The 23,251-nt window shown below is 41.0% G+C and overlaps 1 protein-coding gene and 3 non-coding genes across 4 annotated transcripts in view; 2 read left to right on the forward strand and 2 right to left on the reverse strand.

Moving 5' to 3' along the window:
* LOC138014912 (sodium channel and clathrin linker 1-like) overlaps positions 1 to 23,251 on the forward strand; it is a 32,063-nt gene that overhangs the window by 6,642 nt on the left and 2,170 nt on the right. The window contains exons 8-23 of the mRNA XM_068861793.1: positions 397 to 447; positions 542 to 607; positions 1,352 to 1,422; positions 2,554 to 2,644; positions 3,095 to 3,189; positions 3,918 to 4,004; positions 7,572 to 7,662; positions 8,726 to 8,824; positions 10,616 to 10,687; positions 12,274 to 12,348; positions 13,475 to 13,623; positions 16,330 to 16,442; positions 17,232 to 17,311; positions 18,461 to 18,597; positions 20,243 to 20,302; positions 22,350 to 22,428. Of these exons, the coding sequence (XP_068717894.1) occupies positions 397 to 447; positions 542 to 607; positions 1,352 to 1,422; positions 2,554 to 2,644; positions 3,095 to 3,189; positions 3,918 to 4,004; positions 7,572 to 7,662; positions 8,726 to 8,824; positions 10,616 to 10,687; positions 12,274 to 12,348; positions 13,475 to 13,623; positions 16,330 to 16,442; positions 17,232 to 17,311; positions 18,461 to 18,597; positions 20,243 to 20,302; positions 22,350 to 22,428 (1,416 nt within the window). The remainder of the gene's footprint in view (positions 1 to 396; positions 448 to 541; positions 608 to 1,351; positions 1,423 to 2,553; positions 2,645 to 3,094; positions 3,190 to 3,917; positions 4,005 to 7,571; positions 7,663 to 8,725; positions 8,825 to 10,615; positions 10,688 to 12,273; positions 12,349 to 13,474; positions 13,624 to 16,329; positions 16,443 to 17,231; positions 17,312 to 18,460; positions 18,598 to 20,242; positions 20,303 to 22,349; positions 22,429 to 23,251) is intronic.
* Positions 14,244 to 14,325, forward strand: Trnas-gcu (transfer RNA serine (anticodon GCU)). The gene has a single exon. It is a non-coding gene; the product is annotated as a tRNA-Ser (tRNA).
* Trnas-gcu (transfer RNA serine (anticodon GCU)) lies at positions 19,317 to 19,398 on the reverse strand. Its single transcript has one exon. It is a non-coding gene; the product is annotated as a tRNA-Ser (tRNA).
* Positions 19,700 to 19,781, reverse strand: Trnas-gcu (transfer RNA serine (anticodon GCU)). Its single transcript has one exon. It is a non-coding gene; the product is annotated as a tRNA-Ser (tRNA).

A 23,251-nucleotide genomic window follows, 5' to 3' on the forward strand; every position in this document is an offset into this window, starting at 1 on the left:
AAATATTGAATCAACAGCACTACACTTCTTTCTGTAACAATTTTTTGTTACCACCAATCTTTCCATTTTTAAATCCCACAAGCCAGAATTTTCTTACCCTCAAATTCCCAACAATTTGCGACCCCATTAGCCCATGAATAGGAAGTACCCCCCTCCCTCCCCCAGGATTTTTTACCACCAATCACCATATGTGATTAGATTGTTAGTAGTAGTAGTAGTAGTAGTAGTAGTAGCAGCAGCAGCAGTAGTACATGTAACATTGTAATTATCCCTTCAATTGTTAATTCAGTTTATATTCTAACTGCAAGAGAGTGGAATAAACGATTATTATTATTATTATTATTATTATTATTATTATTATTATTATTATTATTAACTTATATATTTTTTACGTAGGAAAAGGAAGTTGATCTTAAAACCAGATCAAAGAATTTGACAAGCTTGCAGGTAAAAAGTTGTGTGTATTTCGACTTTGGAAATATTCACGTAGTTGTGGTAAAAAATTCGTTTAATGATCAAAGAACATGTATTCCCACTACAGAATGATCTGCAAAAGGCAAGACAGTTTGCCAAGGAGCTGCAACTAGTAAACAGGAAGTTGAAGATGGTGAGGAAAAAGAATACGTTGTCCTAATTGCCCTGAAGACTGTGTTGTAACCATGTTTAGTTATTTCTTTGTTAAAGGCCTTATTCCACTGCAAATAACGTTAAGTTTACAGAAATGTATAAATTTATTCGAATCCCCTCTCGGATAAGAACTATAAACTGTAGGCCCCGTCTCACAAATATCTTCTGTGTTCACAATTTTCCCATGGGACTTTAAAGAACCCATACACTATTCGAGAAGAGTAGGGGATGAAGTCCCCGGTGTTGTGATGTTGTGACTGTCCAGTTCTCTCCAGCAGAAGCGAGTGGCCGTCTTGGCTTATGGTGGATGAGACCACCTAGGCAGAAACAGCCGTAAGTCAAAAAGACTTTGCCGAGTGCTGGAACATATAGATGTCTCTCAAGTATGTTCCTTGCGTTGTTTGCTAATCGAAAAATTTGGGCTTTGTCAGTTTTTGACTGTTCAAGGAAGTGGCAAGTTTTTTAAAGTTAAAAGAAAAAGAGAAGACTCCTCGAAGATTCCGATTAATATTTAGCGTTTCAGGCGATGTATGGGAATAAACTCATTGGTAGCAAGTCTCTGAAATAAAATAGTTGGAGGTCAAAACATTGACTCACTTCCCGTAATGCTGAATTAAAACTCGTTTGAATTACACGTTGATTATATTTAAACACGGTTAAAGGTTGGAACCGTTTTCTCAGCATTTTAGATGTCTTTATAGAAGTTGTGTTGTTCCCTTTTTAGGAGCATGAAAAGTTTCTCTCTACAGCTCAGACGCAAGATCAAGAGATCGATGAAGTGCGAGGTGAACTAAGGTTAGTTCAACTAAAATCGTGTTGAATGTCCGTTTTACAGTTTATACAGCGCTTTGCAATTGAGTGCCGAAGACCGACATTGCTTTATGCCGAATCCTAGCCGCGAATTCATGCAGCCGACGCCAAGCGCAGGAAACACACGTGAGCAAATCAGAATAATGGCTTTCCTCCATTTCTCATTGGCTTAGAATTTTGCGCAAGATTTTAAAGAGACATTCCACTAAAACAAGAAAATAACCATAAACCATAGAACATAATGTTTACAATCAAAATTCTTCGAACCTTTTCCACTGGAAGCGTCTGTATCCGAAATAAATGAATTTCAAAAACGCTTGTTTTAATTTTTAAATTTCCCGAGTGCCGTCATCTTGAATCATTGTGACGTGTCACGGTTACCCTATTGTTTCAAAACAAAAGCTCTTCGCGTGAAAACGGTAGCACGTCACAATTATTCAAGATGGCGTCGCCCGGAAAATTTGAAAGTAAAAGTAAGTGATTCTAAAATTCACCTTTTTCGATACAAACACATTTTTGAAGAAAATGATTGCAAACATTAAAGTGCGTGAGGCTTTTTCAAAATTCCAAATAGATTTGCCGTGGCGTGCATACGAAAAAATTATATTGCCCAACTTTACGATGGATTATCTCAAAAACTAATTTAGAATATGGAAAAAGCCTCACACTTATCCGTTTATTAGCTTATTATCTCCTGAATAATATAGTGCAGTTTGTTTGGATGTCCTTGTTAACGCAAGGGTTATTAATTCAGCGGAGCCGACAAGGCCATTTTCGCGTTTGAGCGCTTGAGCTTGCTTTCTGAAAAAAAAAACGTGGAAGTTAAAGGCATTTTCAAATACTACATTTTACTAGCTTCCCTAGTAGTACATAGTTTTCTTGGGTTTCTTAAAGACAGCCCGAACAAGAGGGACTTTTCCAAAGACACCCCTGACCTTTGGAAATTTCCAGCCAGTCACCTTCAGTAATGTAAGTCCTACTCCATCGCAAAGTTCTATCGCTCAAGTGACAAGCTGATTATCAATTCATTGATTCTGCAAGGTAAAAACGTTCGTTTTCAATTTACAAATATTCGTGGTCCGTTTAATTTGATATATTTTATTGGTAATGTAATAGGAGGTGTAAAATCGAGTTGAAAAGCTTCAAAGCTCAGAATGAAGAACTCCGCAGGACGCTGGACTTAATGGAAGGGCGAATTAGAGCGAGGGTAAGAAACACTTTTCCTCTTTTGTTGTTGTTGAAATCACAGCAACGCAGAATGCGGATACTTCCTGCCATTCGTGTCTTCGAACAACCAGGTAAATCCTCGATTGGGGAGCCCCAAGAGGAAGTTAGGCCTCAAAAAAGTGTCGACCGCACTTCCCTGTGAAATAAAGCAACTAATGTATGCTTCAGTTTAATAGACAAATGTTGTACCCAATTCAGATCTTCTGGGGTTAAAGTTCTTTGTGTTTTGTATAGTGCATATATTATGTAGCATTCACATTTTAATGATATTGGAATACCTGGAACAAAACGTTCTACTGCCATTTATGGTTTGAATTGGGTACAACATTGAGTTATCCAATTTGGTCTATTTGCTCTCCATGGTAGTCCAATCGTTGCGGTGTTGTGTAAATTTTATACAAGGTCACAGAAATTTTGTTTGTGTTTGTAGGACAGAGAGAGAGGTGAAGGATCGAATCGAGACCAAGAAGCTGCTGATGCTCGGTTAGAGGAGTTACAAACAGCCGTCATTGAAATGGAGTCGAGGTAGTTGCTAACGAATTTTACAAAGCATACATGGAAGTTGAGGCAAGATTTTTTTAACATAGTTTTTACATATTCACACATTTTTTTTTACAATCACATTTTTCTTTTTCTTTTTCCACGATTATTTGTGCTTGATTTCTGATTGGCTGAGACTGTGGAAGTGAAACAAAATTAGAGAGCTTCTTGAGCCATGGAAACCGGAAGTGAACATTTTGCATACGCCATGACAGTGATCTCTCTTATATTTTCAAACTAATCGTCTGTACTAGGGAAAAGATACTTAACAATATAAATATGGTAGTGTGAAGACAAAATAAACAGGAAAACAGTTCACTTTCGGTTGCGGACCGTGACTGAAAAAACGTCCATTGCTTTCGGCGCTAATGTGACACTTTTTGGGACACTTCCTCAGGTTGCGCGTGCATTTCTCAAATTATTACATCATACACGTATTACGTTACCGGTATTTTTATGGGAACTCTCCTTGGAAACAGTTCAAACTTAACATCTGGACGTACATCACAATTGATTTGCAGCGTAAGGATTTAGATTTATGTGTCTTGGAAAATAATTCGTTAGTAGTTCCTTCATAGACGTACGGTTATTATTGAGCTACTTTTCAGAGTCAGTGGAATTCAATTTAGGAGAATGTTTCTTTTTTTTTTCTTCTCGTGCTAAAGTAGCCATTTCAAAGACTGAATTCGGAGATCTTTTGTCTTTTCTTGCAGGCTTTCTGCAGCAATGAAGCAAGTCGGGCATCTTCGGTCAGAGAAAACTGACTTGGAAGATACAATAGGGGCTTTGCAAAAGAAAAGGTAACTTTATAAGGAAAAGAACGAAGCTAAGCACAATGCTGCAGGAAAGTTTTCAGTTTTGCTTTCCCAGCTTACTTTGACAGGGTGAATGCAGTGGCGACGCGGTTTATTTTGAAAACTGTCTGAACCCGTGATAAATGCCTCTTACTGAGTTCCTGAGCTGGTACAGTAAAGTCATCGCTCGCGAATTAATATTCTCACTCGGGCCTAGTTTTATTCGAAAAGAAGGAGCCTTAGCTTACCGTACGGCCAGATAAAACGAGATTACTAATTACATGTATTCACTGCATCAGGGTAAAGTCTGCTATATACGAGCCTAGAAGGCCCATCATGCAGGCCGGCGCTTATCTCCGGTTTCAGTAGCATGAAGCGACTAGGAGTATTTCTACTCGCCCCTGGATGGGGTGCCAGTCCATCACAGGGTTACCCCCAGCATTAAATTCGCCGGTACTCATTTATACACCTGGGTGGAGAGAGGCACCGTGAGAGTTAAGTGTCTTGCCCAAGAACACAACACAATGTCCCCGGCCAGGGGCCGGTTTCTCGAAAGTCCCGAAAAGCCATTTGTGAAACTGCCAACCGCTTGTTTTGGAAAGCCGATCTTTTAACATGTTTTTAAGGTAACAAAAATAAAAATGACTGTGAAGTTTGACGACTTAAGTCCTCTCCGTTCTTGATATACAAAGCGAATTATGACACCCAAAAATGGCCCATAAAGTTTGGGGACTTTCGAGACCCGAACCCGGGCCCCTCGATCCGGATTCGAGCGGACTAACCATGTGGCCACCGCGCCTCCCATTGCATCCGTTCTTGGTAATGGAATCGAGCGGGAGAGTACACCTTGAAGTCAATACAAATTCAATACAATACAATACAATACAATACAATTTTCTTTATTTTGAGAGGGTAATACATGATTAACTCAGTAAAGAGTTTTCTAACACATGGCCCTCTGTAATAATACCACAGAAGACAGACCACAACACCGGGAACTACATGCCCTACTCTTTGCGACAAGTTTGCGGGTTCTTTTACGTCCCACAGGATTGTGAACATTAAAGGGTTGTGAGACGGGACCTCCGGCTTATCGTCCTTATCCGAGAAGACTAGAGAGTCTAACCATTTGCAGATGTAATTACAAAGGCAGCACTTTCTCCTCAGTTATTTAAAGACCCTGAGTGTTGGTCCGGCCGGAGTTGAACTCACGACCTCCCGCGTGACAGCCCGGTGCTCAACCAACTGAGCCACCGGTCCACAATAGAGACTCCAAAAAACGACATCGCCGCAGAACAATTATTCTTTGATTGCACTCACGTGATAAGACGGCCACGTTGGTGCCAAAACAATAGAAAAATGTTGCTCAAGATTTGCGTGATAATAGAATCAAATTCCCAAAAGACTTTTTCGCTATTGTTCTTTCCACCAACATGGCCGCCGTGACGTCATCTGCAATCAAAGAATATCATTGGTTAAAATAGGCAAAAATCGAGCTGCACGTGTGGAGCGCGTTTTACCACATATTAGGGAGCTTAAGCACGCGCGTTTTTGAGACGCGGACGGCAACCGGAAGTGACCTGTTTTCTCTTTTAACTTGTCTTCACACAACCACATTTCATTGTCAAGTTTCTTTTCTCCATTAGAGATGATTAGTGTAAAAATCTGGGAGACGCAACTGTCCTGGTCTCTTCCGGTTGCCGTCTGCGTCTCAAAAACGCGCGTGCTTAAGCTCCCTATTTTGTGGTAGTCTGCATAACAACGACCTGAAATCACCAAATTTGAGATTTTATCCGCGTCTTGAGCATACAAATGCGAACCTCTTTTTTTGCTCTGAAACTGCTCGTACCAATTTATTTTTAGGATGATCCGCTCGCATTGTGCGACATAAACAAGGTGGAATAATCGTGAAAGACTTACGTTAGTGCAAAGTTATATTTTGTGGAGAGGTTTTCGTCGCTGTCGAGGTCGTAGATTTTAAAGCCCATAAAGGTAGAAAATAGCGCGCTCAGTAAACAATCATAGCGCACGTGCTATCTGAGAAGTATTAAAGAGATTTCAGCCTTGTGTTTACGCCAAAAATAAGGCTGAAATTTACGTTTGGCCAAAAGTAAGAGAAAGTTGTCTGATTTTGGCTCTTTTTTCCCGATAGCTACAGATGAGCAACCTCTTAAAAGTGGGAGAAAAAAGTTAAAATAACTGAATTTTCGTGCTTTCAAAACAAGCAGTAACTTGGTGTTTGGAGTTTAACGTCAGTAAAATCTCTTTTAGAGAGTCACGCAACGGCGAGAGCAACGTGAACGAAACGCTACTATAAAATATAATTTAGTGCTGTCCTAAGTGTTTCGCGATTTTTCCATCTTGTATTGTTTTCTAACAATACGGCGGACGAACTATCCTGTCGCTAGATTGTTGCAAACGCTTTTAATTTCAAGATAGAGAGTGTACCGTCTAAGTTTTAACCAATAAAATTATTGTTTTGTGACTTACATGCTTTTATGGATGCTATTTGAAAGGGTGCCTTAAACATGCCGGTCATTTAGTGATTTAAAAACCTTGACTGGCTACCGGCATTTCGCCCTTTATATTTTCAAAAAATACCGCAAGATTCCTGATGCAGATAATCTTCCAGCCTGGCTCACACCTGCAACGAAAATGCAAAGAGGGTTCACACGAAGAATTATTGACTTAAACTTCAACAGTTGTGACATCGAACATGTGGCTTAATTAACTTTGCTTTTCCGTCGCTCTGGTTTGCACGTGTCCAAACGCACGGTATAAATGGAAGATTCTGAGAATTTCCATTCCCTTTTGCGCGTGCATTCGTGGTCAGTTAGTTCACACACGTTTTGTCGCGTTCCGATTTGCGTCGCACGTGTGAACGGTCAGTTCCCAAGTTAGTATTTCCTTTGGTTGGTGGCACAATGGATTTCGCACGTGCAGTCGCATGCGTTTTTGATAATTGCACTAAGTTATGCATAAAGTGAATCGAACTTATATCTGTTCCAGTCTTACAACTAGACTGCAAAACAGTCGTATTTTTTGCGAACGCAAGAGACGCAGTAAATATTCCAACGAAAGGTCTGGAGCGAGTGTAGAAACGGCGAGGGAGAATCGCCTCACACGCCCTACGGGCGTGTAAGGCTCGCGCGCTTCACACGCGAGGGTCACGCTTACGGCGCTTCGCGCCTTCCGAAAATGAAAGAAAACGACTGTTTTGCAGTCTATCTTACAATTGACATTCACTTCTTACACAAATCCCATAATACACCTCTTTTATTCCTACCCCCTCCCCCTTCCAAATTATGCAATTTTTTTTTTTTTTTGGAGGGGGGGGAGGGGTGGGGAGTACAAGAGGTGTATTGTGGGATTGTGCAAGAAGTGAATATTTGTCTTCAGCTTTTTATCATCCCAACAAATTAAAAAAAAATAATTTTAAGTAGGAGAAGTAGACTTGAGGTGCTTTCTGTCTTAATTTGAGGTCTTAAGTGTCTCATGTCAACAATTTTATGAATGTTTTTTTTTTAACCTCTGTATCTTGTTTGATTTTGTTTGTACTTTTCTTAAATATAGTTCCCAGCTAGAACGACGGGAATTTGAGGCCATCTCGCACGTGAGAGACAGCGTTCAGATGGTTGAAAATGCCATCCTTGAGAGAGACCAGGTAGTATGGCAGATAAGGACTTGTGTGAAACCCACATTTGACTCTCATATTTCAAGATCTTGCTCCATTTGTTTTCTATTTGCTGGACCGTTCCCGTCTGCTGCTAATAGGGAACTTAAGCATCGACAACGGCGACGACAACGAGAACGTCACAAATTTGCATATTTAGTAGGCAAAAGCAATAGCTTTGCACGCCCTGCACGTGCGTTTTACACTTTTGTCCATTTCTTTGCCGTCGTCAGCAAAACTACAACGTGAAATAGCCAAATTTGAAGTTTTATGGACAACGTCATTACTTGAGGATAAATTTTCATTTTCTGCCCTTAATTGAGCGCCGTTCCCACCAGCGTCATTTTTGAGGAACTACAACACCCCCGTCATATTAAAAAAGTTGAAATAGTAGCGAAGCGATTACAATAACGCGAATCTATATTTTGAGATGACGTTCTCGTTGCCGTCGCCGTTGTCGTTGCTTAAGCTCCCTAATAACCGCGCACCGGTGGCTCAGTTGGTTGAGCACCGGGCTGCCATGCGGGAGGTCGTGAGTTCGGACCAACACTCCGGGTCTTTAAATAACTGAGGAGAAAGTGCTGCCTTTGTAATTACATCCGCAAATGGTTAGACTTTCAAGTCTTCTCGGATAAGGACGATAAGCCGGAGGTCCCGTCTCACAAATAACTTCATGTTCATTAGTTCCCTGTGGGACGTTAAAGAACCCACACACTATTCGAGAAGAGTAGGGGATGAAGTTTTCGGTGTTGTGGCTGTTCTCTGTGTGTATATAGGTGGGTGGGTATAGCAGGTCCACATCAGCTGAATAGCTGCCAAAACTTCAATCTGCTTAAACAAATAAGTAACAAACAAACAAAATCTACTACGACGACGAAAACGTCTCGTCAAAATGCATAATTAACGATGATGTGTCATAAATAAATTGATGACAACGAAAAGAACGTGGATAGTGACAGGTTGACATAGTCAACTTTTTGATTGGGACAGGATTTTCCCCGTACATATGCAACAACTGAAATGCGCTCAAACCTGTTTGGTGTTTTGGTCGTAGGCCCTTGTCCGTGAGCAACAGAAAGCCCAAGAGGTCAACAGACTACAAGAAGTAATCAATAAACTATTAAGAGAAGCTGGAAAAAGAACTAGGGAAGAGGTAGGAATGGCTATATAAAAGAGATTCATCTTGGTTTGACCAACCAATTTACACGCATCGACGGCTGCGGCAACTTAAACTTGCGGCAAGCGTTTTTGTACAGTTGTACGTTTCGTTACGTTACTAAATTAACAACAACTTTAAAGTGGTACTACGACCAAAAAAGCAATTCTTTTATTTCTTTGGATTTCAAAACTATGTTAACTAAACACTAAATGACCCAAGTTTTAAGTTCTGATTTTAAAAGGACACCTCTTTATTTTAACTGGAATTTTCTTATTTATTGGTCCGCCATTACTAACTTTAAAATCTTGAGAGAGCTGGGTCCAGGAGAAAATGACGTCAAAGACTCACTAGTTTAAGAATGCAATGCGTGTGTACGCAGCCGAATTAATATGCAGCACGGGAGTTTCGGGCTTTCAGACTTTTAAACCCGTGTTTTGCATATGTAATAAATTGCGTTTACACGCTGAAATTTTAAGCTAGTGAGTAAATGACGTCATTTTCTCTAGATCCAACCCTCTGAGGTCCAATCGGCCAGTTTTGAACGTGAGTAATGGCGGACCGTGAAATCCAAAACTTACACTCAAAATAAACAGCCTTTGGATAAAACTCAAAGCTCAAAATTTTGCCAGTTAGGTGTTAAGCAAACACGCTTGCAAAATCTGAAGAAAAAAGGATGTGATTTTTTGATCATAGTACCACTTTAAAAAGAAAGCACATTTAAGCGTGGAACTATGAACTTCCATTCTCCATCTTTACTCTAAAACCGTTTGTACCAATCCACATTGGGAATAATAAGGAATAATCGCGAAATACTCACGATAAGGCAGACGATAACGCAGGGAGTTGGGTGGCGCCGTGATGAGATCACTCGCCTCCCACCAATGTGGCCCGGGTCCTATCCCCTACACATGGAGTCACACGTAGGTTGATTTGGTTATCTTCTCTGTTCCGAGAGTTTTTTCTCCTGTGCTCCGGTTTTCCCCTCTCCTCAAAAACCAACCTACGATTTGATACGATTAGATTTAATTTGATTTCTGTATAATGTCCATGGAGACATGGTGGCCTAGTGGTTACCACCCAATAACTCCCGATCTCAGGGTCGCTGGTTCGAGGCCTAGCGCTGTCGTCGTGTTGTTTCCTCGGACAAGAAGCTTTTTTTCACAATGTCTCGTTCCACCCAGGTGCATTCCCGTCACCAGAGCCTCGGATCTTGTCTGCGCATGACCCGAGGCTCTTGGAAACTTTAAGGAGGAGAACATGCGCCGTAGAATTCTTACAGTCAAAAATTGGCTATTTGAACCTTACGGCGCCTGCTCACTCCTCGTGCTAACATGAAGGCACCAATCAGAGACGCTTTTCATTTTTCCTCACAAAAACCAATGAGAAAACACTTTGTTTCAGGGTTCCCCAGAGCTCTTCTCTCCCTCAGTCAGATGCAAAAGAGAAGCGCTCTGGGGTTGAGATTGGGGAGGAGTAAAGATACTCTCAGTCGCTTCGTGTTACGGAATCCGGGATAAGCTCCGACCGCGTGGGCCACTTTGCCTGAGTACGACTTTACCTTAACAGTGTGCCCATTGCCCCAGCGTTAAATACACATGACACATAAATAAAGTTCATTATTCGTTATTATCGTAAAGATACATTTCGAATTGAAATTTTTGTTAAAATCGCGGTGTTTGATGCGAGACTCTTTATTGAGAGTCCAAGTCACTACCCAAACAATTGTAAACAAACATAATAAAATCAAGAAAAAAATGTAGTTTAACATCAATGATGCTACTTTAGGTAGATGCTGTACGAAAGCAATGCAACAAGAACATCCAGAAACTAATGGAAGAGCTGCACTACTTGGAAATGGTATGTGATAGATGTTATAGTTGATATACTGTGATATTTAATATTTTGCTTTTATTTCTCTCAAAAGCATATAGGAACTGCTTTTTCCGAATAAACAACTCGTCTTTTCCCTGCTAGGAGAGTTTTCGAAAAATTCTAGAAACGGGCCACTGGTTCCCTTCTTATGGGAAGCTCGGGAAAAGGAGCACTCGGGTTTTCCCGAGTGTCCCCGAGTCACTATCGGATAAAAAGACAGCGCTTTACATTGTGTTGTTGACACAACTTATCTTTCCACTTTCACCTCAGTTGTTAGGTGTTGCCTTTTCATTTTAATATTCGCAGACTAGCATGAACAAATTTTAGGTAACATGATCACTGGGTATTCATTAACCAGGGTAATGGCACTTGAATCAATTATAGCAGAGTTCCTTGTCTCGACAGGTAAAGAAAAACTCGTTTTCTCCACTGAAATCTTCAGACTTCTTCTCTATTGTCAAGGCATGGTTTTACTATTAATTTTCATAGAGTTGTAACCGTAAATTCCAGGTGCAGTAAGAGGCCTTGTAATAAAATCGGAACAATTGACGTTGGAAATTTGTTATTAGCGGTGACACGAAATATGTCAAAAGTGACAGGCTTGTTGACATTTCCTGAGCGTCGCTAACATTGCTGAAAAGACGCTTTCTTTGAAGCTGCGAATGTTTAAAGCACAGTGTTAACCTTATTTTTCTCGTTATGGATTTATCACCGGCTCGGCCAAGAGATAAGAGTTGGATCTTCGAATACTACCCGGTAACGTAGCTTTCGCCCCAGGATCATTCTTTGTTCTAAGATCGTTTTAAGTTAGTATGTAGTCATCAATTTATAATCCTACTGAGTCGATCAAACATGGTCCTTGATTCCTCAACGGCGCTCAGAGGAGTTGTATTTGCACTGGTATTTGAAGAGGCTTGTGGAATTATCTTGCGATAACGGTTTTTCTCGACTGTTGAGCAATTCGTTTTGTGGAATATTAACGGTGCCATTGTAAACCAGCCGCAATGTGATTATGAGAAATTTCGATCGACAAATTTGCATAAACTTTAATACTTGGGAGTTTGCAAATGGTTTGGCACTGTTCCGAAAAATAGCTATCATCCTCTGACTTGTTTCGTTCTATAGTTGTGCTTTGTTGTTAAAGTTTTTCCCCAGGAAAGGTTAATATCTCTTGGTGAGTAATAGATGAATCTCATTGATCAAAATCCTCACATGTCAGGAATTCCGGCTAGTTCTGGCCAATAATTTGCTTATAGAGATAGTTGCCTTCTTCTTTAAACGATGCCGCTTTAATGAGACATTGATGGTTTTCTGAAGTCGCCCCTAGTTCCTTTTATAGATAAGGAACATGCTCAATGCTTGCTGGAAGTGAAGAAAACGTCACACTTTCAGACATTTGCGTGACATTCATTGGTCACACAATTTATGTCATTTGTCACGCTGTAAATATGAATGAAAAGGCGACATCCTCCATTCCTCTTCCCCCACCATGCCGCCGAAGTGTACTTAACTGAGAAGCGTAGAACAACTAGAACATTAGCGCAATGAATGTTTCCTCTGTCTTTTGTTAGCAAGGAGCCGAGAAACAAGCTCAGTTGGAGAGATCACTTCGAGAAAAGTCTGCAGTTGAAAAAGAACTTAAGAAGGTGACTGATATTGGGCTTGGTTGGATCCCTGTATATGGCAAGGGTAACTGGTTGATTCGCCCCCAAGGTCGATCTCCCCCATGTAGAGTAGGTCCAGTCACTCATTTTTGTGATGAGGCCTAAGAATTCATTCAAATGATATAGCGTAAGCACTGATTTTATTGATGAAAAACCAGTTTACCAGTTGGTGTGAAGCGGATGGACTCTTGGGCGAATCGACCTCTATATCTATTACTCTTTATTATTCTTGAAACGCATTATTTGTGCCTGCTGGGACAAACATTTTCCTGCTGCGTCTGTTTCGTCCGTGTAGTATTAAAAACTAGCAAAATGTGTATTATGCGTTGAGACGTAGTACCTTGTTTACGTTGTCCTCAAAGACGCACCATGACGCTTTGTTCGTCTAGACGTCAGTATAATGCGTTTTGTGCCCGGTTCTTTTATACTTGACAAATTTCTCAGACGCAGTGAAGGTCGCATGTCTCGTTTGGACAAATAATGTGTTTCTACGTTCCTAGATTAATTAACTTGGGGCAGTTATGTACACAACTGTTTTTAATGGCCAATTCGTTCCTTTTCGCGTCCCCTCCCCTCCCCAATCATTGTTTACCCCAACCAAGCTGGTGACACTTAAAGACATGAACGTTTGGGCATTCAAGATTGAGTGAGGTAAGAAGAGAGGAGGATAAGCAGCCCATTTTCAAGTACAAGATAGTTACAAGGAAATTGCGTGCGCGTCCCGTTCAATTTGTCACGGGATAAAACGGCCGATCAGTTCTTTTTTGTTGAGTGGCGGTAAAAGCAGGCATTGAGCGAGTAACGTTATCATTAACTCAGTCTGGCGTTTAGTCGGTCAGTTTGTTAGTAAATTAGTCAATCAGTTTATCGGTTAATGGTCAAGAATGGGTAGCTTAAGCAAGCGCGTTTTTGAGACGCGGACGGCAACCGGAAGAAAAAATTTCGCGTGCCAGGACATTGGTGTCTCTCAGATTTTTTATACTAATCATCTCTAATAGAGCAAAGATACTTAGCGATGTAAATGTGGTTGTATAAAGACAAGTTAAAAGGGAAAACAGCTCACTTCCAGCGTGCCTAAGCTCCCTGTTAACTCCTCATCTCTTCGTAGCTATATGAAGAAGGCCCCACGGAGATTGCCCGTGCGGGGATGACCTTTGAGGAGTTGCAGAAGCGAGCAGGTCTTGCCGAGAGAAGCCGGGACGAAGCTTTGCGGAAAGTCGATAGTCTTAATCTTTCAATCAAGAAATTAGAAACCAAGTAAGTAGACCATGGCTAGCGGAATTGATTTCAAGGCAAGGGGCCGTGCGGCCCGTGTAAACGACTTTAGTGAGATTTTATTATATCTTTTGGTTATTGAATTATGCTAGAACACCATGAAGCCAAGCTGGGCGTAATGAAAAATATGGCCCGCTGGATTAACCAATCATATAGTTTGTACAATCTGGAAAGAATGACTGGGAAATGGGATAAGAAAAATTCGCGTTCTGAATGAATGTTCTTCTTTCGTTACCAAGCAATTTGCCTTATTCCCCTCATTTGTTGCTATGCTATTCTTTACACCGGTTGCTAACCATGAAAATATGAGCATTGCCCTACTGAGTGCTGACGTAATCGTTTTCAGATACCGAATTATATCTAAGAAAACGTTGGAGTTCCGGTTAAACCGTCTTTTATTATTTGTTAAGCGCATATCGACCTTTTATGTGATGCCTCGGCGGCCACAGTAATTGATGTGCTGATGCAACTCAACGGAGGTGGGTTTACCGAAAAACCCTTCAAGAAATAAAGGCTATTTTCTGCCTGGACTTTATATTGGTTCCTAGCGATCACGACCAAATGTATTGTATAGTTTGAAGAAAACTTGGGCCTTACCAAGTGACGAGGTGGCCGAGTGGTTAAGGCGTTGGACTGCTAATCCAATGTGCTCTGCACGCGTGGGTTCGAATCCCATCCTCGTCGTTTTTTTGATATTTTTTTTTCTAGCAACATTGGATTAAGAATTATACCTCACCGCAAAAACATGAAATGAATTTCCTCCGGGTTTGTAAAGAATGTCAGTATTATATTGCCGTGCTGACTTACCTGTCGCAGGAGCGTCCGGTGTACCGACGCTGTTTTAATGTTCTTTTCATTTTCGTGCCTCAAATTGGACTACTGATGAATTTAAACCAATCATTTAGTACAGTAGTAAGCTATTTGCGAAAGCGGGTGACAGAGATGTAAAGGCGTTGGGCTAATAAACCAATGTACTCTGCACGCCACGATTTGGTTCGAATCGCATCTTAGTGGAAATATATTTTTCCGTTTCTTGTTTTCTTTTTCATCACACTTTTCACTATTTTTGGCCAAATGTTTCCCAGCCAACTTTTGGGATCGTTAAACATCCCATAGCAGTGGATTTAAACATTGCTGGTGAATAAACAGCTTGAATTACACGCTATGGATTCCAACCAATAGTTGGCCAACATAGGGTGTTTAGGCGTACCCAGCGTTCGATTTCGCCATCTTACGAATATTGGCCAACGATATTACAACGTCCGATAAAGGCTTATACAAAAAGTTGGGCTATGAAAGGAGCGATACCACAAGCAAATGCCAATCGTTTGTAAAGGCGGCGAAAGATGAAAAACGGGAGACATCGATCCAAACTTGTAACGAAACAATGTTGCGCGCCAAGTTGAGGGTTTTTGTATCTCGTATTTCGCCGCGTTAAATCAGCCATGAAACGCATACAGAGCACTTTTAAAATTTTGCAATGAAAAAATACATAAAAGTAATCTGATTCAGGAGCTGAAACAACTCTTTTCATGTTGTGTGTTTCAGTTAAATGTCAAAGTTTATAGTAAATGATCAGTCCTTTCACGGCAACACATGAGCTTAACACTGAAATTGACCTGCTCCCAACGGAGTTGCTTCATATCTCAGTTGGTAGAGCATTGCACCTGCGTCGCAGAGGTCGTGGGTTCGAATCTCGTAAAGACAATTGCTTAAATTGCCCAGATAAGTGCGGTGCGGCTTAGTTGTTAGCCAGGGCGCTTGCCTTGAGATCCGGGGATCCCGGGTTTAAAGTGCCCCTCACCCCAAAATATTTTTTTCGCTTAAATGAATCTTTGCACCTGTTCGAGACGCATTGCGATCATTTTTTTCATTTTTCTAACAAATCCTGCCATTTTATAGGCTTCGAAAGTTGCGAAAATCCAAGCATCTTTTGTTCACGACCGAGTCAGAAGGGGAGTGGGTCTATTCCTGATTTGACGTCACAATCTACTTTGCATGCATTTTTACAAAGAGTTAATGCAATGTAAATCAGTTTTTGACGTCACATCAGGAATAGACCCACTCCCCATGTGACTCGGTCGTGAACAAAAGATGCTTGGATTTTCGCAACTTTCGAAGCCTATAAAATGGCAGGATTTGTTAGAAAAATGAAAAAATGGCCGCAATGCGTTTCGAACAGGTACAAAGATTCATTTTAGCGAAAAAAATATTTTGGGGTTAGGGGCACTTTAAGACGGGTTCTGACCACTGGCTGAATTTGTTCCTGATAGTCCCTGGTTCAACTTCTCAGCTGCACTCGTAAACAGCCAACTGGTTTGCCTCCGGCCAGTTAGGATTCTTAACAGTTGTTGTTGTTGTTGTTGTTGTCATTCTGTCATTTCCTTTATTGTTTCATTGGTCCTGAAAAGCCCCTCTCTGGGGAGTGGTCAATTAAGTATGCATTGTATTGTATTGTAAGAGCTAGGATCACTTCTGTCTTTCGTAAAGTTTATGGAGTTAAAACGAAATGGCACACATATGCATAAAGTAGTAGAGAAATAGAGGGGCCTAGTCCATTTTTAGCTTCATTTCAAGACCACTTTCCTCTATCTCTATTAATTATTTCATTATTGTCTAACTACTATACTGCATAAACACTTTGAGAAAACAATATCTGATCCCTATTCGACGCATACTTTTTGACAGACATGAACAAGAAAAATCTCATGGCGAGTCACAAAACGGCGAACTGAAGAGGAGGCTAAAAGATTTGGAGGAAGAAAACGAGGAAATATCAGAGAGCAGAATTCAGTTGATTGGTAAAGCGATTGAGTTCAAATGAAAGTGAAGAATGTCTTGTACACTTGTATCTTTGTTTATTTGAGTACCACAACATAGGTTATGGGCGTCACACAGCAGAGCAAAGCACCATTTGATAGTGTGTGATCACAAGGATCAATACGTTTTGCATTTTGGTACATTTCTTTGCCGTCGTCGTCCTGACAACAGGGAGCTTAAGCAACGACAACGGCAACGGCAACGGCAACGAGAACGTCACAAATTTTCATATTTAATAGACAAAAACAATAGCTTTGCACGCCCTTCACGTGCGTTTTTCACTTTTGTCCATTTCTTTGACGTCGTCAGCAAAACATTAGGGAGCTTAAGATCTACGACGACGACGTCGACAAAAACGCTCCTCACGGCCTCGCGAGGCCAATTTCTCACCAAAAGTTTCCCGCACACGGTGAGAAAACGGCTGAGCAAACCGCCTCGCGAGGCAGTTTGCTCAGCTCTTTCCTCACCGTGTGCGGCGGGCTTTAGCAACGACAACGGCGACGGCAACGAGAACGTCACAAATTTGCATATTTGGTGAGCAAAAGCAATAGTATTGCACGCTCTGCACGTGCTTTCATTTTTGTCCATTTCTTTGCCGTCGTCAGCTAAACAACGTAAAATGACCAAATTTGAAGTTTTTGGGAGAACGTTAGCGCTTGAGGATAAATTTTCATTTTATCCCCCAACTCGAGCGCCGTTCATACCAGTTTCGTTCTTGAGGGTTTGCTAACACTATAACACCTTAAATGTTGAACTGTCTTTTTCCTCAGATGAAATTGATAAACTGAAACGCGAACTTCTGTCCGCCACTCAAGTTAAGGAAAATGCACAACACCAGTGTGTTACAGAGGTAATTTCCGCATACTTCACAGCACTAGCTTTTTCTCCTTTTTTTTTTTTTTTACCCCGCGATCTGGCCCGGGTTGCTCGATGCCTGGTTAGCGCTAACCTGCGTTAAATACCATGGAAACGTATAGGTTTTGATACATCTTAGCCAACGGTTAGGGCTAACCAGGCCTCGAGCAACTGGTCCCAGATGGCCTATTGTTAGTCTTAATATATATTAAAGGGGTCTGTATCATTTCGTATAGTTTTACCATTTACTATGCATCCAACCAAAAAACAACTATTAAAAAACACCTATCAAAGCTTCGTGACCAAAATGTTTCTGTCGAGCATACATGATTTAAGTTACAAAAGATAGAGATAAACTTTGAAAAACTGTTAGACTAAACAGTTTGAAAAAACCCTAATTGCAGTTGATTTTCCCATCCTTTTGTATTTGCTGTTTTATTCAAACCTTTCTTCAATGTGTTAGTAGTTATTGTTACGTTTTGCTTGATTTAGCTAAGTTTCATGACAAAGCCCCTTTAAGAAAAAGTATACATTGAAAAAAAAATTGTCAAGCGAAGCAAGCTGAACAGGTGATTGATAACTGCAAAATCCAATTTTCTTCCACCCCTCCCACCCCCCTCCAAAAAAAACCCTGGTACTCCTCTCCTATGAAATTCTAGCTTGCGCTTTTCAAAGACGAAGTCCCGTTCTTCGGTTACCCGAATATTTATGAGTAAAGCGCATGCGCTGACTAGTAACGAAATAAACTATTGCTTTGCTGTTTGAAATGTCAGCATGTTTTCCAAACATATTTTAATGGGCCTTATCCGCCCGGCGGCCATATTGGCCATAGACAATAGATTTCGTATCCTGAGCGTCGAGTTGAAATGTTTGGGAACGAGTTTCGGTGCGCAAAAACAAAAGTTTTCAATCCCTCGGGATTCAACATGGCCGTTGTGTGTAGTTCAACCGAATTCGAAGATTCCATTTAGCGGCCAAAACGTGGCTTGAACCCAGTACTCCAGAGTTTCAAGCGCTCTTTCCACTCAGCTACCAAACCCCTCCCTTTCATCTATCGTGCCGTAAGCCTTTACGCAGTGTATTCTAGCTGTTGTCGCTATGTTCGCAATGAAGAACCACTGCAGCCATTTCTTTCTCCTTTTAGGTGGAGACCCTCAAACAACAGCACGAATTGCGTGAAAAGGAGTTTGAAACGCGACTGCGCAGTGTAGAAGAAACGAACAGGCGGTCAGTCAATGAACTCAGAGACATGTTAACGGCACAGCAGAAACTTGGTGCTCAGTAAGTGACTCACTTGTATAGAAAGCGCTATAGTTGACTGTATTTTCGTTGCAAAACTATTAAAAAAAATGTGGAGGGACTGCAAAACTCACGTTTTTTCTCACTCCCATTGCTCTCCTCTCTTCCTCTGGTTATGATGTTAATTCGACGACCTCTTGTAACGTTATTGGGGCACTATTTTATTGTATGCTGTCTTAATCTTTTTAATCTTGGGTATCCTGTGCATAGGGTGAGCTTTTTCGTCTGTTTTGAAATCCAAAAAACAAGAAAAATTGTTTTTTTGGTCGTAGGAGCACTTTAAGTGATGAATGGTCACAGTGCCGTTAAATATGAGTTTCGATTGAAAAAGAAAACGATTACGATGCATTTACGATGCATATGACGACAACGAAAGGCAATCACATTAACGTATATCTCGATGGCCTCCCATCAAGATATCAGCCCCACCCGACAGGGATTAACTTCAATCCTGTTACATGAATCACAGTACTCTGCACTTATTGAAACCATCTCAAGAAGTATATGTTATATCCTTAAACTTCGGTCCTATAGGATTGTTTCTTTCGCTATCCTTTTCCTTTGCTTCCAAAGCGACTGTCGAGCGCACTTCAATAATTCGAGATTACTACTAGTTAAATAAGAGATAGGTAAACTTGTGACGCTGACTTTTTGGTGTGTGCATATCGAAAGAAGTTTTTATGGAAAAAAAACGAAAAAGACGACGAGGATGGGATTCGAACCCACGCGTGCAGAGCACATTGGATTAGCAGTCCAACGCCTTAACCACTCGGCCACCTCGTCTGTTTGGTCTAAGATGGTGACAGGGCAGATTTTTTTCCAGTCTTTGACTTTAAAGTACGTGCTAAACGGTTGATTTATTTTTACTAAACGAAATGTAGAAGTGTTCCTTGCTGGTTCAATTTCTCCAATTTCCCTCACAAAACGGAAAGACGTCAAGACTTGTCTGTCAACTGGTTGGCCCAGCAATACGGAAGTCAGTCAGTTTGACACTTTGGGCATATCAAACTCAAATTTTTTATACCTTCAGACTTGTGTTTTTTCCATGCTTACAATGTGATTATCAGAAAAAATCTGCATTTATCGACGAGGATGGGATTCGAACCCACGCATGCAGAGCATATTGGATTAGCAGTCCAACGCCTTAACCACTCGGCCACCTCGTCCCTTGATTATCCATAGAATCTTCTAAGTATGAAATATGGAAGGTGTTTTAATCGCGTGAATAGCAGGAAACAACACAAAGGCCATGCAGAAAAAAAGCTTGATTTCTTGAATGAAGGATCTTTTTGGTCAACCTATGTACCGCCCTGGTTCTGCATCGGTACATCAATTATGGCCAACGTGGCATCACACAAAAGGGAGTTTTAGCAAGTACAACGGCAAAGTCAACTACAACTTCACTTAGTATTTCGCGATTGTTCCATCTTGAAACACAATAGAGGAGAACTATCATAGAACTGGATTTATAGGAACGATTCTGAAACGTCCTGAAGAGGTCGATGTGCGCTTACTGACAAAAAAATAAAACCTTTTTACCGGGGCTCCAACGTCGTTCTTGGATACAGTTGTTTTACAAGTGATGTAAAAATGATTTACTCGATTAATTTTGCGTCTTTTCTTTCAGGTGGAAAGAGGAATCAAAAGCGGTGACGCATAAGTTTGAACAAACGGTGCACCGGCTGAGGTAAACTGGATTTTACTTCTTTTGTTCAGAAAGGAAGACTTCTTAACAAAAAGCTAAGGTCTTATAAATTTTAACCACTTTTCTTATTTAAAGATGCTTGCAATGTCCACGGCCTTTCCCATGGCAACCAAATCCTTGGAACTTAATAAAAATTCATGAATGACTGAATGACCTTAATGGATTACACTATAATTTATGAAACCAGTAGTTTACATTAATATACTTAACTGAATAGAGTGTAATGTGAAGTGCTAAGTGTCTGCCCCATATGAACCATGTGAGGCCTACTGATGGAAATGGGCCCACAGGACAGAGAAAAAACTCTGACCAGGGTGGGAATTGGACCCACGACCTTCGGGTTAGATCACCGCTTCTCTACCGACTGAGCTACAAGATCGGATGTAGAATGCATCGTATGTAAAGCGAAACCGTATTTTACATAGATGTTATTGAACAAGTGTGAGGTCCGTACTGGGAAATATTGGTCGAGTTCCTTTTTTGCACTAACTTGCAAAAAAGGAAGGCTTTCTTGCGCAGGGTTTTCTATTCCTTGAGTCTACTACTTCTGATTCTTTTTCGGTACTTTCCTATTCATGTGCTTCTGTTAACGGTTCTGAAAAGTAAAATTCCTACTGGAACTCCGACATGACTAAATATAAAACATTTCTCGCATTTTTCTTTTTGTGTCAGAAAAAATGGCAGCCTATATACGCTGCTTTGTGACCGGTCCATCTTAGCGGTCCGTATTGCAAAATTCGGACCGCTTAGAGAACCAATCAGAATTCTCCTTTTCATCTCGGACCAAGGTTGCCTAAGGGGGGCAGACACGAGGGGTCTTGTTGCTGGGACATGTTGCAGCGACAATCGTCACATGCATTAGGGTCGTGTAGCGGGGAAATGTAGCAGAGACAAAATCAGAGCATTTGCACACGCATGAAAATGTTGCGGGTACATATGTTTCAGCGACATGTCCCCTCGTGTGAGCTGATACTTCTATATTTGTGCAACAACAATTTGGGGGTAATTTTGTCCCCGCGACATGAAGCTCAACAAGTTGAACGTCATGGGACACATCGCTGCAACATATCCCTGGAACATGTACCCGCAGCATTTTCATGTGTGTGCAAATGTTGTGATTTCGCTCCTGCTACATGTCTCCGCTACACGACCCTTATGCATGTCCGTTATGCATGTAGACGACCCTTATGCATGTCGCCTCAGCAGTCGTGGCTCAGTTGGCTAGTGCGCGGCTTTCGGATCGAGAGGTCCCCGGTTCGATCCTCGGTGACTTAAACGTCTGTTACGACTTTCCTCTGATCCTTGTAGCTATAGCTTTAAATCCCCTTAAAACGGAGCACTGACAGAGGGAGGGGGGTAAAGGGCGCACTGTCGGCTTCCATTGATACCAGCCTCGTAGCTGAAGGAACTACCGACGTTAAATGGAGTGATTTTACCTTTTACTTTTTACTACACACCTTTTTGTCGCTGCAACATGACCCCTCGTGTCTGCCCACCTTAAATATGAAAGCTGCCTATATCATAATGCATAGCTGAATTGCAATTACTTCTTGAAGTCTTACCTATATGAGCTTGAGTACATGTCGATTCTGTCACACAAAGACGAAGACTCGTCCTATAGAGCGGTTTTCAATTGAGTACCGAAAGTAATTTATGAATTACTTTGGTTTTGCACCACTTCACTCGGTGATTGGTGCAAAGTTCTCGCGCCACTTTTTCAACCAATAAGAAGTGAAACCAAATTAAACCAATCGTTGCTCGCGCGTGCACATTTTCCCACGCTTTGTGTCGGCTACGTGTAATTACTTTGAGTTTTGATTGATTTACTGGATTGTCTCCGTGCTTTTTGATTGGCCAAAGTAATTACTTTGGTTTTGGTTTTACGACACTCGATTGAAACTCGCTCTATACTGCAATTTCGAATATGCCGCCATCTGATTTCATTTTGATTCCTGGTAGTATCCAGACCGAAAGTAACTTAAATGTCATTTTACCTCATATCGTTTCTATGATTTGTCTTCCTCGTCAGACAAGAAATCAATGAGCAGAAGAGAATAAACGATGAGCTCAGCAGTCAGCTCGGAGAAGAAAAGCGCAGAACGAAGCAGGTATCTACCGAAAGAACTTTCTTCTTTTTTTCTTTTTGTCCGAGTATTCATTGACAATTACATACCTCTGCGACCCTCTTATGTTGAAAAGAAGGCAAAGCATAATAATATTGCTTAGGGTCGAGCCTCAAAACGATTTCCTTTGTAGATACAGAGGGTTCATGATGTGGCAATCGAACAACCTCTGACAAGTTTCGGGGCTTTCTAAAGCGAACTCTTTTGTCGTAATCTGTGCTACAGGAAAAACTTTGTTTACATTAGCACATGGCTTTTATTTTCTAATCAGTCAGCCGAGAACTTAAAGTACTGAATATTGAAAGAGCATTGCGTACGGAGCTATCTCTGAAAAATTGAACCCGATGTACCAGATAACCTCTGAGCAATGATGCTTTGAATTTTGAAATTTTTCAAACAATGTATGCATAGGATCATTAAGCGCCGTTGCCACCCAAGAATTTATCAGTTTTTGATGGCTAATAACTGGCTCGTTATAAAAACTAAAACTGAAGGATTTAACCAAGTTTCACAAGTTCTTTTACTCTTTTAAGTCAATGCCTTCTGCAAGCAAACTCTTATGTTAATGAAACAAGATGTAAGCAATGACGTCAGCAAAGATTCTGTTCTGGGAAGTAAATCTGCGTTGGTCAAATTCGCAAGCGCAAAGGTTTGCTGTTATTGTTTGACTCTACAAGAAGATGACACTCCAACGGACCCACCGCATTCTTTTCTTTCTAAACGCTTAAGTATCCGAATGCTTTTTGTGAAGGCTAGCCATCCAAACATGTTGTAGAAAAGCATTGTATCCTGCCAGGCAAACTGCTTT

Source organism: Montipora capricornis, chromosome 9 (genome assembly GCF_036669925.1).
Source record: "Montipora capricornis isolate CH-2021 chromosome 9, ASM3666992v2, whole genome shotgun sequence".
Taxonomy (NCBI): Eukaryota; Metazoa; Cnidaria; class Anthozoa; order Scleractinia; family Acroporidae; genus Montipora; species Montipora capricornis.